The following is a 20,442-nucleotide window of genomic DNA, read 5'->3' as shown; positions in this document are numbered from 1 at the left end:
GACAGCAGTAAGAGCAGCTGATTCACCATCAGTATCGTACAACACTGATGCTATTATTAAAAAATTGTGTATTGAAGTTTTAGCTGTGTATTTAAGATCCTAGCCATGTCCCCTCCCACGGCTTCACCCACGTATGTGTGTGTCACATAAATGCACACATCTCTTCCTCTCCCACTTGCAATTCACCTCATCCTTGTCCATCACCTCATTACCCCTCTCCTCATCAGCTGTCACCTCCGTGGCCTCCCATCAGGCAGTCATCTCTGTATGCTGCCTGCCCACCCTACCCTCCTCTCCCCCAGTTAGCCCTTCACCACTGTGCCTCTCCCTCTCAACCCACTGGCCCAACCCTTGTCGGCCTGTCACCTCCGCAGCCCCCCCCCCCCCCGCCCCTTCCTCCTCTCCCCCCACCCGTCTATCCCCTTTTGCATCTGTGCCTCCGCCCCCTTCAGCCTGTGCCTGCACATGCACATGCACATGCACATGCACATGCACATGCACATGCACATGCACGTTGCCATCCTCTTCAGCCTCTCACCTCAGCACCCACCTCTCCCTTCCCTGTCATGTCAGCCCCCCCCCCCCCCCCCCCAGCTCACCCTGTAGATTCCCTCACAGTGACTGTTCCCCCTCTTCCTATCCTCCTATCCTATTCCTTGTGCCAATAAATTCTGACATTAGTAGTGTACCCTTTGTCAACAATGGATTTTGGATAAATTTTAAGCCACTTGCTGATGTCTTCTCACTGGAATAAGTTGCCACTGGGATTTGGCTATTGTCAGGTTATATCTTGAATGACTTTTTAACTCTACAGCAGTTGCGTGCTACTCATTCTTTTGTTTTAAACCACAGATCCAAAAGTGCTAGAGATGTTGGTTGGTGGCAGATAGTGTGCATAAATTGACTCTATGGCTATAGGTTAATCCATGGTGGGATATTGATGAATCATTATTAGCTACACTGTAGCAATGTCTTTATGAGTCTGTTAAAGAAAGTGTCAGATTCCATGATTTTCCCAGGTTGAAACCACTATCTCTGTTATATTCTTTACCAAATGAATTTCTTTCACTTCTTTCACAACAGGGTCCCAAAAAGATGAAGCCGATATTAGAATTTAGACATTTTTATACCACATGTGTCAGAATCAATACCGTGCACTGCCACTGCTAATTTGTTGGGCTGTAAAAGCTGGGTGTGTCTATAGTGGTATGTATTGTTCCATGGACTGTAAGAGTCATCTGCCTGATGTACAAAGGCTACATTCTCAAAGGATCCTGTAGAGACCAGCCATATGGAGCATCAAATTGCATTTGACAGAACTCAAAAGTGCTGGTGTCTTCAGTGGAGCTAAAAAAATCACTTAAACTTTGTGCTTGGTGAGGATTCAACCTATTTTTGAAGATAAGTCTGTCTGTCTGTCTTCCTCATTCCTTACGTACACAGGTTTTATTCACAGTACAATACGTACACTATGTGATCAAAAGTATCTGGACACCTGGGTGAAAATGACTTAAAAGTATGTGGTTCTCTCCATCGGTAATGTTGCAATTCGATGTGGTGTTGGCCCACCCTTAGCCTTGATGACAGCCTCTACTCTTTCAGGCATACATTTAATCAGGTGCTGGAAGGTTTCTTGGGGAATGGCAGCCCATTCTTCAGGGAGTGCTGCACTGAGGAGAGGTATCGATGTTGGTCGGTGAGGCCTGACATGAAGTCTGTGTTCCAAAACATCGCAAAGGTGTTCTATAGGATTCAGGTGAGGACTCTGTGTAGGCCAGTCCATTACACCAATATTATTGTCGTGTAACCACTCCGCCACAGGCCATGCATTATGAACAGGTGCTCGATCGTGTTAAAAGATGCAATTGCCATCCCTGAATTGCTTTTCAATGGTGTGAAGCAAGAAGGTGCTTAAAACATCAGTGTAGGCCTGTGCTGTGATAGTATCACACAAAACAACAAGGGGTGCAAGCCGCCTCCATGAAAACACTTCCACACCATAACACCACCACCTCCGAATTTTACTGTTAGTACTACACACGCTGGTAGATGACGTTTACCGGACATTTACCATACCCACACCCTGCCATCGGATCGCCACATTGTGCAATGTGATTCATCACTCCACACAACATTTTTCCACTGTTCAATTGTCCAATAGAAACATTTACTGGTGTTATGTGTGGCTTATGAGCAGCCACTCGACCATGAAATCAAAGTTTTCTCACCTCCTGCCTAACTGTCATAGTACTTGCAGTTGTTCCTGATGCAGTTTGGAATTCCTGTGCGATTGTCTGGATAGATGTCTGCCTTTCACACATTACGACCCTCTTCAGCTGTCGGTGGTCGCTGTCAGTCAACAGACGAGGCCAGCCTGTACGCTTTTGTGCTGTACGTGTCCCTTCATGTTTCCACTTCACTATCACATCTGAAACAGTGGACCTAGGGATGTTTAAAAGTGTGGAAATCTCACGTACAGATGTACGACACAAGTGACGCTCAATCACCTGACCACGTTTGAAGTCGGTGAATTCTGCGGAGCGCCTCATTCTGCTGTCTCACGATGACTACTGAGGTCGCTGATATGGAGTACCTGGCAGTAGGTGGTAACAAAATACACCTAGTATGAAAAACATATGTTTTTGGAGGTGTCCAGATACTTTTGATCACATAGTGTATCTGACATGGAGAATACCCCTTTACTTCAAAAGCCCCGATAAGTGTAAAAGTTCATTCTGGAGAATGTTCTCATCAGCAATGCTCTGTGGACCAAGATTCTGAAGACATCTGGGAAAGATGGTAGCAGTTATTTGCATGTAAATTTTAATGTATGCGAGTTGACTTTGTCCAAACTACGTGTCCCAGTGTGTGCCATCATCTTTGCAACAAACCGAAGCATCAAAAAATGGAAGGCATTACTCCTTTTTGGTTTCTGTCGTAAGAGGAATTTCTTCGTGGATTGAATTTAGATGGTTTAGAAATTCTTTTAGTTTATCCTCACTATGGGACCACACTAAAAGTACGTCAACATACCTAAAAAAATACTGTGGATTTGTAACCAGCAGTTTCCAATGCCACCTCCTCAAGATCCCCCAAAAAGGAATTTTTGAAAGAAGGTGATAAGGGACTACTGAAGGTAATGGTCACTGTTCAAAAAATTTACTATTGAATGAAAAGAATTCACAGTTGGGACATGTTAAAAAGCTGAAACCTCTTAACCAAAACTTTTTCCAATAAGAGAGAGATTCTGAAAGAGGTACATTGGTGATCAGGGAAGCCGCACCAAATGTGACAAATAAGCCACTGAGAATGTACAGTGCTGATTTAAGTTTGCCAATAAAGCCCACATAATTGTGTATGTGGACAGCACGCTTTCCCACAGAGTATTAACAACAAGGCTAGCTATTTGGTTCTGTTGCTATTTGAAGCTTTCATCTTTGTTCAGACATGTTGTGAGCTCGACATACTACTTATTAAATAACAATATTTTTTTTTATTGAAGAGTGACAGTGTCACCTTGGGTAGTCCCTTGTTGCCTTTGGTGGTCAGTTTGTTTATGGAGGACTTTGAGGAAAAGGCACTGGAATCTGCATCTTTGAAATCTAGAGTATTTTGGAGGTATTTTGATGACATGCAAGTCCTGTGGCCGCATGCTGAAGGCAAATTACAGGAATTTTTAAACCATTTAAATTCTACCCATGGAAAAATCCAAAATACGATGGAAATAAAGAAGTACTGATGCCTCCCATTTTTGGATGTTTTGATTCATCAGAGATGACACCATGGGGCATGCAGTTTATCAGAAGCCAATGCCTACCGACTTGGGTGCATCAACTAGCTGTCACCACCCTTCCCAGATGATGATTGGCATCAGAACCTTGGTTTACATAGCTTTGCTTACAAGAACAGTCTACAGGATGAGCTCTGGCACTGACAGGACATTTCTGAAGCAAATGGGTATTCTCCTCAACTGGTACATAAGGCGCTATGAATAAAACCCTCGGTGGACATCAGGGTGAATGACAAGAAGACTGAGGAAGAAGACAGAGTTATGGTTTTCGTGCTGTTTGTGGGGGAAACCCACCATCAAAATAGTTTTTATCCTCATGAAGTGAGTGATTTTTCATCGTCCACTGAAGACAGCAGCACTTTTGAGTTCTGTTAAAGGTGACTTGATGCTCCACAAGGCTGGGGTTTGCAGAATATTCTGCGAGTCTAGCTTTCCGTACATCAGGAAGAAGACTCTCACCGTCCATGAAACTTGCATGGAACATCATAGGTACACTCAACTCGTAACAGCCCAAAAAATCAGCTGTAGCAGAGCACTGCATCGACACTGGTCACTTAGTTGTAAAAGAAGCAGCTGGAATTTATTTGGTGAAGAATTTGATAGATACACCAGTTTGAAACTGGACAAGTCATGAAGTCTGGTGTTATTAATAAATTCAGAAAGATGTTGCTGCAGTGCAGCCAATAATGATACCTCAGTATTTCAGAATGGCTTGACCATGTAGACACACACATTCTGTGCCACTGATCAATGTCTCTGGCTCTTGAATATCTGTGGTTTAAAACAATAGCTTGTCTGTTAGCTCACCTTGAAGATGGCTGAAGGATATATGGGTGAAATATTAATAGTAGTAATAGTTGTTTATGTGACTGCACTCCTGAAATTTAATGGATCAGTTAGTGTGCTGCAGAAACTGGAAGGTCAGAGGATATTGACTGTAACATTTCACCCACTATTTCAAATAATCCCAGACATTTTCTGTCGAATGAAGATTAGGTGATACAGTAGGTCAGTTAAGCTGTGATGTAGTGCCCCAATGTTCGTCAAACAGCAAATTTTATGCTTGTTGCACTGTGAACATGGCTATTGTTACCTTCACAGACTGGAGCTGTTACATTGTACAATTCGTGAAGATTTAGAAGAGGGGGCAACACTCAGTCGCTGGGAATCTTGAAATAAACATCCTGGTTCATGTTAGTAGTAACCTGAAGGTTTGGGCCAAAATAATGCTATGAAAAACATCCCAGTCACAGAATTATCTGTAGCTTAAACTTGAACCTCAACACATTGCAAGTTAGATGGGTCATTGGGCTGTTAGCTCACGTGACCCCATGATTGAATGAAAAAGGGACAAATTGTGACTCTTCAGGCAACATTAAATAGCTCATTCAGCTGCTGTCCAGTTGGCATTGCTTTGCTCATTGAAAACATGCTGATGTATATGTTGGTGTGAGCGATGACATGTTGCGAGGTACCATACTCCAAATGCCTATTGCATGGGGTTACTTTCACGGTGTTCACTTGGAAACTGGATGAGATAGATCTACATTCACTGACACTGCCATTTATGGTCAGGTTGAAACCAAATTTCATTGATAAAATATGACACTTGTCTCTGATCCGTGTTGGGTAGGATATTTTTATGGCCACTCTTCTCAAACCATGTTATAAAGAATCTGCAAAGAATGTGATGCATATGGGGGGAGGTGGCTGTGTGGAACATTATATGCCCATGCCCATTCCCATGCCCACATTCATTCACCAATAAATCATGAAGCTTCATTTGTGTTATGGTCATTGGAATATCTAATGTCATGTCTCCATGTGGAATGTCTTACTGTGGTGATTCCATAAAATAAACTGGTGCGCGCGCGCGCGCACACACACACACACACACACACACACACACACACACACACGTACTTCACTGCCATGACTTAAATCACCAGTAGAGGGCCAAATGAACACCTGTTATGAGAGCTGCATTATCTACATTTCTCCCAAGTGATCAGTATGTAATTTTAAGGGGGGTGGCTACATTAAATGTAATTGAATTGATTTTTGTTACAGGAGCCAGATCTTCTGCGACGTGCAGAAATAATGCTCCAGCAAGCTGGGAAACTGGGTTGTCGTAGTTTTGTCACACCGAGTGATGTGACTAATGGAATTTACAAACTTAACCTTGCATTTGTTGCCAACTTGTTCAATAACCATCCCGGTCTTGATCGCCCTGAAGGTGAAATTGAAGGATTAGAGAATATTGAAGAAACCAGGGAAGAGAAAAGTAAGTATTTTTGAGTCATATGAAGTTATGAAAGACTTCTGACTTTTAAGTTGAAAGGTCTAAAGTAATAATGAGTCAGTTTTGTGCTTTTGAGAGACCTCTTCAATCAGATGAGGGTAATTTGCTTTCAGCTCCGAAAAGATTAATTGGAGAATTGCTGATACAATAGGGATTAAGAGTTGTTTAACTAAAAGCCTGAGGAAAATGACAATGAGCAATAGATTAAACCTCAAGGTTAAACATTTACTGTTGAATTCGCAAAAGTAGTGATACTTTGTAGAAAAAATATTCTACTCTGTGTTTGCCTAATGGCCATGCAGGTTTGCTAATAATCAGGAAGTGCAGCATGCTTCGATTCCTTCTTACAATGTGATGCATATGTGTGGAGGTGGCTGTGTGGATCCTTACGCATCCGTGCCAGTGCGCCCCCTTGCCCGTAACACTGGGGCACACATGGGAAGGTGCTGCTTCTAACATTGGAAAAAATAATACATTTACTCGAATCTAAGCCGCACCTGAAAAATGAGACTCGAAATAAAGGAAAAAAAAAAAATTCCCGAATCTAAGCCGCACCTGAAATTTGAGACTCGAAATTCAAGGGGAGAGAAAAGTTTTAGGCCGCACCTCCAAATCGAAACAAAGTTGGTCCATTGTAATATGAGACTCAATTTAGGTCGAATGAATGACGATACAGCTACAGTAGTTTGGTTTGAGTCGTAAGCTTAGCAGTTAAGCTTTACCAGGTAGCCATTGCTATGCGTCAGGCGCTCCGTCCGTATTTATACGGGTACCCCTCCTTTTTCACGTGCCTCGGCTAGTATGAATCGATTGTTTATTTTGCTTTGATTTGATAAGTGCCGTTTTCTTTGTTATAGGTGTTTGCGTCACTCTTAAGCTGAAAATGCATTACTGCACCGTGTCATGCATTGTTTGTCGCATTCTGATAGTGCGTGTTTACGGCCTGTCGCGGCTCGCGGCATGGCTTGCTTTTGCGCGCGCTACCGCCGCGTACAAAAAAGAGAGAGAGAGAGAGAGAGAGAGAGAGAGAGAGAGAGAGAGAGAGAGAGGAATCGTCTCATTAGTGAAACAATGGCAAGAGATGTTACTTACACTGCTGCTTTCTTTGATAATGATCAACAAGAATCAAATAATAGACTGCGTATGATTGAACATGTTCTGAACGAGAGTTAGGCGAAAATTTTCTCCGTTTGAAAATCTTTGCGGCCGCTTCTTTATTACATCAAATTCTGCAAAGAAATTTGAGTCATCTTAGATTTAAAAATCTAGTCACTTGCCGTGCTTCATTTCTGACTGTATCACTATTAGGCATAAGAATAATACAAATATAAACATGACACGATACGTATATTCTTCCGCGTTTGCTGTTGTCTCACTCTAGTTTCGTAGTTTATTAGGCAGAAGGATTTAAATGAGATAGCAGCAAACACGAAAGAATACATGGCAAAATGTTTAATTCGTATTATTCTTATGGTGAAGAGAATACTGTATGTGATTCAAATTTCATCAGGTTCCTATTAGCAACCATCTCTTCTCACAGATAGGAAAAAATTCAGAACATAGAGTTGGCCATATTGACAAACATCCCAAACAGTCTTGCCAGTCAGATTTTCGTAGTACACTGAAATTTTGCTACATTCGAAGATGAACAACACGGAATTTGTATTTACTTCGTTGGATAATGTATGAAAATGCAGTGGTCGAAACTCGCAGCGGAGAAAAAAAGCTCGTCTTCCACTTTTTTTTAAAAAAAATTATTTACTGACGCAGAGGTTTTGGCGCCAGTATTTATCTTTGTGCCTACAAACTACAAAGCATGCCCGCGTAGCGCTACATATATTCGACGGCAGAAGTTAGTTGTGGTGGCACGTACCAACATTTTTCATAACTTCCGCTTGCTTTGCACTCTATTCTAAGCCGCAGGCGGTTTTTTGGATTACGAAAACCGAAAAAAAAGTGCGGCTTAGATTCGAGTAAATACGGTATGTACTGCTGGTCACTGAAACTGCAGTACCAAGGAGGTGGCACATAACAAATGTCAAATTGGCATGAGAGGTGTGCTACATGCTCAGATATCCTGATCAGTGGTTCAGTGCAGCCATACAGAGTACATAAGAGTAAAGACATCTACATTCTGTATATAAGGAAAATTGCACAATTTAGAAAACTGTGTGTTGGGGAGAGGGGAGAATATAAATACTGTGGATTGTGAAGCATCAGTTAATTCAATCACATTATGTTATGAAGCCTGCTCTGTAGCTGAGTTGACCTTCCGACAGCTAGGTGGTAATCATTGGTTTGGATCTATGCTCATTAGATGCTGTACATTGAAGTTGGTATGTGGTGTAACATGACTTTCATGAGGTAAGAAATGTCACTGACAGGGTTGCGATAAGAGTAGATGTGAGAGACAGATCTTGTAAATAGGTGTTTTATAGCAAAATGACCCAATATGGTTGGAAGTTCATAGCAGTATTAGATTTCTGTGTGGTATTCAGTGTTTACTCAGGGGTGCCCATTCGAAGCTGCTCAACAGCTGTGTGCAGCCACCCTCAGGGGCTCAGCATTTGTTTTTTGGATACAGGATTGGAGACCCCGGGGTTCCTGAGCTGGGGACTGATGAGTACCACCATTCCTCTTTCACTGTAAACTCTGGGCATGTTTCAGCCACCATTGTATGGCACAGCAGTGGAACGTTGTGTGACACAGGGTATGGAGATTTTTGTTTGACCACTGAGATCCCAAGGATAGTAAAAACCTCTCAAGAAAACCTCAATCTTGAGGGGTGCTGCTTGCCGGTGAGATGCGTGGTTGTTGAGATGAAACAGTCATTAGTGGGCAACCTCTAGGGAAACTACTGCACCTTATTTTTATTAACTTACTCAGGCAGTGGGACTCTTGAGTGGATCCTGAGTGGAGCTGCTTGTGGGACCAAGATGAAACCCTCAAACTCGGACTTAGCAACTCAAAGTGTGATGGGTCTACTGCTTGGGAGTACTCACATCCACTCATCCAAGACAATTAGGGAGACTGGTCCTCCTGATAATTAAATCGTGTTTAGTAACGGGGCTCTTGGAGTCAAATCCAAATGTGTTTGTAGGAGATAGGGTGTCCGTCAGTGTCTCCCTGTCTGTATCCATGAAGACTTAGAATTGCTTGCTTGTACCTTAGTCTATTAAGCAGTTACGAAATCATTCCTTATTATTTGAGACAAAAAGGGTAAAGCAGATGAAACTACTCATGAAGTCGCAAAAATTGGGTTACTGTGTCATAACTATTGAGTTACATAACTCCCTCAACTCAAACAAGAGTATGGTTATGTGCCATGATATTATGGACATCAACACTGCAGAACTTGAACCAGAATGGACACTGCAGAGGGTTAGTGGATGTGGAGCAGAGGATGCAAAGGAATAATGCAGAAATTGAGAAGACCACCGCCTTCGTGACCTTCAGTTCTCCAACACTACCTGAACATGTCTTGGCAGGGTTCCTCCGATAGTTAGGCATTACATACTTAACCGTATGCAGTGCTACAAATTCCAACATTGTGGCAGTGTGATGCTGGATTGTGGAGGTGAAGTGATCTGTGGGAAGTGTGGAAGGACACCCCATAAAGCTGAGACCGAATACCTGTTTCCATAACTCTGGATAAACTGTTCTGCACCCAGTCTGTAGCTGAGAATGCCTTGTTCTTTCTGCAAAATGCAAAATTCAGGAAATAAGTGAACAAGCTATACCCTGCACAGAAGTTGAAAGAGAGTATGAGGACAAAAACCCGTTGTTGCCACTTCATATGATTCCGTGTTGCAGAAACCTGTCCCCAAGTTAGACGCCTCAATGCAAATGCTGTCCAGTGCACAGTTATCCACCACCAGCACCTGTACTTGCTCCTGTACATGTCAAAGCAACGTGAGTAAAGACATAGCTATCCAGGCAGCTTAGACAGAAGATGCTAGCAACATTTTTTGCAGTGAGCATTGAGAGGGTACGCCAAAAGCAGCAGAGTGCCTCTCAACACCCCCAGTCTCCATCATCTCTGAAGGGAAAGGGACTAGGGAAATGGTCGCAACATTCAGGTCAAAATCTGTCTTGGGTGCCATCAGATGTCATTCCGGCACATCTGGCTGATGACAACATTATGGACTTTGGTGTCTTGTCACTGGACCTGGACAGACCCTCCACTCACCCTCTTTCCAAAAGTGCTTCACCACCCTGGTGTAAGGATAGGAGTAAATGAAAACCACACTGCTGAAATAGCTCTCATAATCAAGTGGAATACTAATGGGTATAGGAATCTTCTGTAGGACTTGAACTCCTTATACAGGATGGATCTTCTTGCCACTATCTCAAAGAGAGACATTTTAAATGGGCTGATGCACCAGTACTTGGAGGCTGTCACCTCTACAGAAAAGATGACCTTACCGGTGACAGGGCAGAAGGAGGGGTAGCAGTGTTCATCAAGGACATAGTCAACTTCTCACCCTTGCCCTTCACCACAAAACAGCAAGCTTTAGCTGCTCGGAGAATGGCCCGTGTTGCTGTCACGGTGTGCTCTGCATACATACCATCCCACAAGACCATTGCAGTGGTGTCATCATGCACATTCTTGTTGAACTACCCCATCCCTTTCTCCTTTTAGGGGACTTCAGTGCACATTGTGCTGCCTGATGGAGCATGTCCCGAAAGGAAGCATTAGAGATAGCTATTCAGAAAGGCTAACTTGTTGCTTTACAAGCAGTTGGCTGTTTTTGAGCAATGTGACAGCATCCAGGATTGGATGGGTAATGTTACAGCCATGATCCACCATGCCACGGATGCATCCATCCCGAAGTCAGTGGGAACACCTAGGCAGCAGCCTGTTCCGTGGTGAAAAATGAGTGTCATTTTGTGATCAGGGTCGGGAGGGTGGCTATAAGCAGATTCAATCAGTGCCCTATAGATGGGAAACTTGCAACCTTGTGGATGGTGTGCACAAAGGGAGAATAATTTGATAGAGTAAGCAGAGGTCTTGGTAAGATTTTCTGAAATCCATTAATAGGTCAACAACCACAAGTGAAGTATAGGAAACCATCAGGAGGATCCCCACGCAGATATCAGGACTGTCGACAACAGCTGCACGAGAGCAGGGGTGTCTCATAACATCACTGAGGATCATTGCTTGGACAATGGCTCCATCATCTCAGACCACCATGGCCAGTTCTAGCTAGGGTCCAGCTTTCATCATTATTCGAAACACAGGAGAGGCTTGACTAAGATTTCCGTTTCACCAGCATGGAGGGATACAACCACTCTCTCTCTCTCTCTCTCTCTCTCTCTCTCTCTCTCTCTCTCTCTCTCTCTCTCTGTGGGGCTTGCATTCTACATTGCCGGTAGCTCATGATACTACACCCAGTCATGACATGATAATATACAGCATGTTTAAACAGTTGGACCTGGAGGTGGAGGTCCTCCTTCAGCTGTTCACTGAAATTTAATGACAGGAGACTTCACCAACTTGTGGAAAGAATTTATTTTGATCCTAGTTTTAAAAATGGATCAGACTAACTGTATCATTAGTCATAAGCTGTGTAGACATTGGAGCATATGGTCAACTCGTACCTAGTGTGGGTTCTGGAAACAAGGTCCTTACTAAGTCACTGCCAGTGTGCATTGAGGATGTATCCCTCAACATTCGGTAACCTGACTCTGTTTGAAGCAGTAATTCAGCAAAATTTTCTTAATAAGAAACACCTTGTTTGATGTCTTCTTTGAATTGGGAAAGGCCTAGGATACTACACTGTTCAGGCAGAACATTATGACCACCTACTTAATAGCCAGTATGCCCATCTTTGGTACAGATAACAGTGGTGACGCATCATGGCATGGAAGCAGTAAGGCAGTAATAGGTCACTGGAGGGAGTGGGCACCACATCTGCATACAAGTCACCTAATTGCCGTATATTCTGGGGAGGGGGTGATGAGCTGCGATGCCACGTTCAATCACATCCCAGATATGTTAGATTGGGTTCAGATCTGGTAAGTTGGGAGCCAGAACATAAATTGGAACTCACCACAGTGTTTCTCAAACCACTAAGTCACACTCCTGGCCTTGTGACATGGCACATTATCTTGTTCAAAAATGCCACTGTTGTCGGGAAACATGATCGTCATCAAGGGGTGTATGTGGCCTTAAACCTGTGTATGATACTCATTGGCCATCATTGTACCTTGCACGAGCTTCATCGGACCCATGGATGTCCACATGAATGTTCCCAAGAGCATAATGGAGCTGCCACCAACTTGTCACTGCCCAGCAGTACAGATGTCAAGGAACTGTTGCTCTGGAAGACGATGGATTCAGACCCTCCCATGCCAATGGTCACATGCCCCTTTCAGTAATAGGAGCTGATGTGGTGTTCAGGTTGGCGCACACGTGGGTCCGTCGGCTGCGGAGTCCCATTGTTAGGAGTGTTCGGTTCACTGTGTTCACACACTCTTATACTCCGCCCAGCATTAAACTTTATATTAGTTCCACCACAGCTTGCCACTTGTCCTGTTTCACCAGTGTGCCCTGCCTACGATGGCCGACATCTGTAATGAGAGGTGGTCACCCAACCCCATGATTTCTGAACATGATTTAACCTTGGTTTTGCCACATGTTGAAGACACTCACCACAGTTCTCATCAAGCACCTGACAAGTCCTGCAGTTTCTGAAATGCTTGTGCTGAGGCTCTGGGCCATCATAATCTGACCTCAGTCAAACTCATATTGCGCACCTTCCCCATTCTACACACAGACAGCACACTCATTGATACTACATGAACTGTGCATCTGTCTGACTAGCAGTCATTCCTGCTATCGTGTGGACAGGCTTGTATCGATAGTAGGTTGGTGGCTGTAATGTTCTGGCTGATCAGTGTATGTTGTTTTAGTTCTATTATCAGTGGGGGGGGGGGGGGGGTTCAATGGATATCTACCCACTTTCATACAGTCCTTCCTCTGTCAGGTATTTTAGATACAAGGTTGGGAGTGTCCTGTCTATTTTAAGCAGGAGAATGAAGTCCGTCAGGGGAATGTTCAGATTGTCAGGGTATGTGCCATTGCAATCAACAGTATTAAATCTGCAGTATGACGTCTGGTACTGTTTCTTGTTTGTGGATAATTTCTCAGTCTTCTGTGCATCCTCCAACCTTGCAACGGCTACTCAGCAATTGCATTTGGCAATCAGGTGGTTGGAGGAATGGGTAAACACCACAGGTTTTAAAATCTCTTTGGAGAAAACTGTTTGCATCGATTTTAATTGTGCCCTCTCTTTTTTTAAAGTACCCATTTTAAAAACTGGGGATGCTGTTCTCACTCCTAAGGAAAAGGTGAAATATCTGGGCCTCACCTTTGATGAGCAGCTAATGTGGCTGCTATGCCTTATGAAATAAAACTGGTATTTCTCAAGGCTGTAAACGTTCTTAAATATCTCGGTCGTAGATCTTGAGAGCCAACAGGTCATGTCTGCACAAACTGTATAGGGCCTTTGTGCTAGGCCAGGTTTATTTATCAGCAAGGCCTGGACTTATTACACGAGTCTAGTTGCTAGCCTGTGTGCAGAGGTTGCTGAGCATCTGCTGTATATTTGACGTCTTTTTACATTGTGGTACGCGAAGCTTACAAGGCTTTGTCCATTCCGAAATTGCTAGCTTCTATCTTGGTTGCACAGCCACCACTGCAATGGCTGTTCAGTCCCTGTCGATAGGCAACTAGGCCATTAAGGATCCATGTGCTGGAGAGCTGTGAATTACTGCAGGTGGGGTCATTTTGAGGTCCAGAGCCAGGGATGGAGTAAGGGAGCCACCTGGAAACTAAAGGGTCCCAGGTTACTTTTCAAATTGACTGCTGACAGGAAGAATTCTACTACAGATTATTATTATTATTATTATTATTATTATTATTATTATTAAATTTAACAAGATTTTACATCGCCAGACTGACCAGCCTGGTTTGATTACTGTTTACGTGAGTGGGTCTAAGTAAGGGGATTTTATTGGCCTGTTTGTCACATTCCCTGACATTTTCCTCGGGATAGAGCTAGCAGGATGTCGTCATCGTCGTCATGTGTGCAACCGGGACCATATGTGTGGATAAGGGCGTGTGTGGACATGTATTTATTGTTCTGACAGTATGGCTATCGTTTTACAGAGAAGATGTTATTTCAAGTTGCTTTCTCCTTTTTTTAAAAAAAAAAAAGTTCTGCACACAAAAATGCACCTTTTAGTGTCAACAGCCAGACAATGTGAACCACTGGTGTTGACACAATTCATCTGATTGATTGCAGGGCCATTGGAAAGTAAGTTCTGTGGAAATGTTTTGGTCACTGTGTGTTTCTTTTTTTAATCTAGGTCAAAGGTAATAAAGCAGGATCCATTTCAGATTACGTGTAACCGTTCATCACTTAAAAATAAGGAAATTGTTCTCATACATACGTTACCTGTAACCAGATAATTAAAAAAAAAACTAGGTCGGTGATTTAGGTCGGTGATTTAGGTCGGTGATTTAGGTCGGTGATTTAGGTCGGTGATTTAGGTCGGTGATTTAGGTCGGTGATTTAGGTCGGTGATTTAGGTCGGTGATTTAGGTCGGTGATTTAGGTCGGTGATTTAGGTCGGTGATTTAGGTCAGTTGGAGGCATACATGAGGAGGAAAGCCATCTCTAACTGGTTCAGTGGCCAAGTGGCACAAAGCCTGCGTTGGAATTAGTCAATTGTCTGTGCATGTGATTCGAAGTCACACTTTTTGCAATATTTCTGTACTGCAGGAGTGTTAAAGTGCAAAACTGATCAATTGTTATTTTACAGGAGTATATTTTATTGTGAAAAGAGATCTGTATATATGTCTATGAAATTAGGTAACTAGCAATGAGTCTGGATTCAAGTTACACTTCTGTAATTGTTTTCCTCATTGGCAAGAATAGCAACTGAGGGGAAAACCTATATATGTTTTTAACATAAAATAAATGTACTAGTGAACAACTGAGAAATTGCTCAGTGTAAGTTACTTGGTGCAAATTCCATGGTTTTTTATTTCATTTTTTCTGGTATTCTTACAAAATACATTCTAATTTTGTAGGGAAGATGAAGATGATAACATGAACAAATGTGTCCAGCACAGGGCTTTCCTGACGGATGGACTCCACCAGCTGTGAGACACGAGCACAGCCACCTACAATCCTTGCTGCTGTTACCCTATTCCATAAACACAAGAAGACCACCAGTTCATCTTCAAATACCTAGGTCTATCCCAGAACTTCTACCCTGAGTGTCTCTCTCTCTCTCTCTCTCTCTCTCTCTCTCTCTCTCTCTCTCTCTCTCTCTCTCTCACACACACACACACACACACACACACACACACACACACACACACTCTTTGTTCTTGCCGTGGTAAGCCGTCAGAGTGTATAGACTTGCCTACTTCATAGAACCCCCCTAACCAAGCACACTAAATGATAGCCATTTTCCGCTTGGTATATGGTGGAAACAGACTTACTTTGTATGTGTCAAGACATGATTCTTTGTAGTTGTTTAGACATGTACCATACATACAGTAGCACAGTGTGACACATTGAATCTGACTAGTACTTACTTGCAAGGCTACAGATCTTTATAGCTTCAGCTACATGCTACAATTCTTGCAGCATTTAGAGAAGTGTGTAACTGTTTTGACTACTTTGGTACATGTGGGCTACTACTTTTTGTATCTGAAATGCATTGTTAGTGGGACTTGTATAAATATTTTTTACTATTCTATTCATTTGCAATTGCATTCTGCATAATTTGTGAAAAATAGCTTCTAGTCAGGTAGAGAGATAGATAGATAGATAGATAGATAGAGAGATAGAGAGAGAGAGAGAGATAGAGATAGAGATAGAGATAGAGATAGAGATAGAGAGAGAGAGAGAGATAGAGATAGAGATAGAGATAGAGATAGAGATAGAGAGATAGAGAGAGATAGAGAGAGATAGAGAGAGATAGAGAGAGATAGAGAGAGATAGATAGATAGATAGATAGATAGATAGATAGATAGATAGATAGATAGATAGATAGATAGAGAGATAGATAGAGAGATAGATAGAGAGATAGATAGAGAGATAGATAGAGAGATAGATAGAGAGATAGATAGAGAGATAGATAGAGAGATAGATAGAGAGATAGATAGAGAGATAGAGAGATAGAGAGAGAGATAGATAGATAGAGAGAGAGATAGATAGATAGAGAGAGAGATAGATAGATAGAGAGAGAGATAGATAGATAGAGAGAGAGATAGATAGATAGATAGATAGATAGATAGATAGATAGATAGATAGATAGATATCACAGTAATAATTGTTTAACATTTTTGGTCACCTTTTGTATTACTTAAAAAAAAATTACTTTGTGAGAAGAAATGCATGAAATATAAAGGCAGTCTATACAAATGATCAAACATGTTGTCAAAGTTGATAGGCACATATGCTAATCACTTACATCATTGTTCACAACAAAATATTTTTCATGTAAAATAAGTTTATAAATTTTGTGACAGCTTCCATTCTCTTCCAAAACAGTAAAAAGTATAGTAAAACAAGTGACATGAAACTGCATACGCAGGCAACTGACTGTTATCTGAATGTAGACTTCATACCGTGTGGCCATTGTCCTAGTTATAGTTGCCAGAATGTCATTTGGGATGTCTGTAGTGTGTGCTTTGGTGTACAAAAATGAGGAGCAGTTAGTGTAAATTTACATGTTAGTTTAGGTATGGTGAAGGTACTTATCCACTGTAATGTTAATTACAGAAACGTGACAAGTGTTACATTAAGAAGCAACTGATACAGTTTTCAGAGTGTGTAAATTTATTTGGGACAGCCAGAAGCAGAAACAGTAGCCCAATATAGTGCTTCCTCTCCAGTGTTGCCAGCCAACCAGTTACCAGGCTAGTTGATGGCTGGAGTGTGTCATGGAACAAAGAGAGAACACAACTGGTACTGTCACCAGATACGCTCCACCCCTCTGCACCAACTGCGTCATGCATCTGCCTTCTTACTTGCACACCATTATTGCAGTCGGTTTTTTCTTTATGTATACTGGCAACCAATTGAAATTGCTAAATCTTCCATTTCTTGGTTTCTATTAAGTTTGAGCATGAATGTATTAATAAAATTTTCTTAGTTTTGAGTGTACTAACTTTCATGAAAAACAACTCCCATTACTAATAATAAATTTATTAAGGCCATAACTAGTTCTAGCCTTTACATTTGGCCATTTTCAAGTGGATCTGAAACTGCCAACTGCCATTGATAATACATAATACAGTTGTACATCCCACCCTCCTACCCCCTGCATTATTGTCGACTTCCGTTATACACTGACAGAGAAAAAAAATCTAACATCAAAGAATAATTAATGTAGAGTAATGGGAATACAGGTGTCTTGGTAACGTATTTAAGTGGTTAACATTGCAAGATTGCAGATTAATGTGTGCATGAGATAAGCTATTGCAAATGGGAAATGCTGAAACATTAATAACTGGTGTAACCACCAGAATGTTTGAATACAAGCATGCAAACTTGCATGCATTGTGTTGTAGAGATGCCAGATGTCAGTGTGTGGATGGAATTCCATGCTTGATGCACCTGTCAATACACGGACAGTTAATGTTATTTGTGTATGATGCTGGAGGTGTCATCTGAAGTCCCTTACATGCTCGTTTGGAGACCAAACTGGTGATCGAGCAGGCCAAGGCAACATGTTGACAGTCTGTAGAGCATGTTGGATTGCTACAGCATTATGTGGATGAGCATTATCTTGTTGGAAAACACACACTGGAATGCTGTCAATGAATGGCAGCACAACAGGTCAAATCATTAGATTGATGTACAAATTTGCATAACCACGAGAGTGCTCCTCCAGTCATATGAAATCACACCCCAGACCATAACTCAAAGTGTAGGTCTATTGTGTCTAGCACACAGACAGGTTGGTTTCAGGCCCTCAACTGGCCTTCTCTTGTGCCAATTAATGCTCAAATTGCTATTGCAGATGCCCTGTGATGCGCCAGAGCCAAAAGCTGAACACGATGGCCTTATGTCTCAGTAGTGCCACGTGGCTGTCCAAATTTTTGTTTTTTCTTAAGTCTGGTACTTCTAGGATGGCTCTTGTACCATGTATATTTAGCCAAATAGCAGTTAAATTAAATTGTGTGGTATTCAGTGTAATTTTTACGTTAATATAAATAACACTTACATTATCTTCTTTCACGTAATGCTCTTGAATACAAATGTTCATAGAATAATGTGCTTTCACCAGCTTACAGGAACTGGATGAACTCAATGGGTGTGCAACCATATGTCAATTGGCTCTACTCTGACTTGGCTGACGGTCTTGTCATCTTCCAGCTCTACGATATTATTAAGCCAGGAATTGTCAATTGGAACAAGGTACACAGGTATGTTAAATGTATTTGTCACTGTACTGAGAGATTTTTTTATAATTGCTACAGTTTTTACCTTTCCTGAACTCTTGCTATTAGCAGTAGTCCACAGCTTAATACATCTGCCATATTAGAGTTGTTCATATTAATGGCAACTGATTGGTATGTCTGTTTGGCTAGTAATTCATACCATTTTTATAATTAGAGGAGTTACAATGAATCGGAGTCTCAGAAACGAACACACACAATATTTTATTAGATTTTACTGAGTGAGACACTTGTATTCAGGAGTTCAAATTGTTGTCTTGCATCCAGAATTATGTTTTCCATGGTTTCTTTAAAGTTTTGTAACAGGAAGTGTTTACTTTTGAAAATGGAATAGTTTTATAAATATCCTTTTGTATTGGAATTCTGGTCTGTTGTAGTTTGCTAAAACATCAGATTTTACACAAGTTCTAAATTGTGTGGTGTGCTGTAAAAGTAGAAGACAAATTCTGGATGGCTGTAGCTGAGGGTTAGTTAATTTTTTTTTTGCTCCTCTTCCAAATCACGTATCCTCTAGAAAACACCACTCTGTCACAGACGATATAGAAATTTTAGATGGTAAAATGTCTCTAATGGATGTAAATTATCTGTGACACTTGGTTTTGCCAGTGTTCACCTCCTGTAAAAGAAATTAAATTTCTATGGAATTAACAGATCGTGACATTACAGGTTTGATTTTAATTCTAGAAAATTGAAACATACATGATTTTATGCTAACAATTTCATTAACAAATATTAGAAAGTATCATCTTCTACATGAGCAGAAATTACAGACTGTTGCTCCTCTGTTCTTTCTCTTGTATGGGAATGAGCTACCATTTTGTTGGAAGCAGGAGGTGGTGGTGATTTTTGTATCATAAAAGCAATGACATTAACTCTAGCAAAGGAACATCAAAATGGAAAATACTTTATACTTTTTGTTTTCTTTTTTTTATAATACTCACTGTATCTAACGAGATATGATAGATGTTTAAACGTAGTATGTTAGAGCCAGAGAGAGAACATTTGAGAACAAGAAAAGAGAAAAATAAAAGGAACAGTTCAGTGTTAAGATGTTTGCAGTGAAGCTGAGAAAGTTGTATCAACAATGACTGCAGGCCTGTTGCAGTATATGTTGTCTTCAACTACATAAACAATATGATGCTCTGCATCATCTGCATGTCTTCAACACAAAAACAATGGGCCTATTTAACCATTATTCACATGATAAAACTTCACCATGGAACAATCATGTTGAGGAGGAAAATCTGTAAGGAAAGGACTATGGTGTTGGTAGGGTGCAATTAGGATTGATCTGTGCAGTACGGATTGATCTGTGCAGTACTCTCTCTCTCTCTCTCTCTCTCTCTCTCTCTCTCTCTCTCTCTCTCTCTCACACACACACACACACACACACACACACACACACACACACACACACAAAACAGTATTAAATTAAAATGTACAAAGCATGTATTTTACCTTGAGATTCAATAATTGTTCTACAATCCAGTGATAAAGGCATTACTCAAAACCTGAAACTTGACAATTTAACAAAAAGATTTTCCATTTGTTTGTTACATTATTACATGTGTTCCATTGTGTGGGGATTTCGATGATTCCAAAGATGACTGAAAATTGTTTTTGCTATGCAGAATTCTTTGGTACTCTAAGCATTTTCATATAGTGCAACTGAGCTGACATTTAGTAAAATGTTTGGTAGAGTTCTTACATTGTTTGAGTGTCCTATAGTATCAGTAGAGGAATTTGTTGCAGTTTGTGACTATGTGTACAGCATAGATTGACAGAGTAAGACATTTTCAACATCAATCAGAGCTCAGAAGATGACAATGACGTTTAAATCAGCATTGCAGTTTCTGATCCCAT

The 20,442-nt window shown here is 41.4% G+C and overlaps 1 protein-coding gene across 2 annotated transcripts in view; it reads left to right on the top strand.

Moving 5' to 3' along the window:
* The window catches only part of LOC126185223 (plastin-2), a 203,630-nt gene that overhangs the window by 137,752 nt on the left and 45,436 nt on the right, over positions 1-20,442 (top strand). For both annotated transcript variants that reach the window (XM_049928103.1, XM_049928102.1), the window contains exons 7-8: positions 5,861-6,074; positions 18,408-18,546. In XM_049928103.1, coding sequence (XP_049784060.1) covers positions 5,861-6,074; positions 18,408-18,546 — 353 coding nt within the window. The remainder of the gene's footprint in view (positions 1-5,860; positions 6,075-18,407; positions 18,547-20,442) is intronic.

This window comes from Schistocerca cancellata, chromosome 4 (assembly GCF_023864275.1).
Source record: "Schistocerca cancellata isolate TAMUIC-IGC-003103 chromosome 4, iqSchCanc2.1, whole genome shotgun sequence".
Taxonomy (NCBI): Eukaryota; Metazoa; Arthropoda; class Insecta; order Orthoptera; family Acrididae; genus Schistocerca; species Schistocerca cancellata.
Note: the sequence above shows the minus strand (reverse complement) of the source record. Positions and strands in the feature narration are given on the sequence as shown.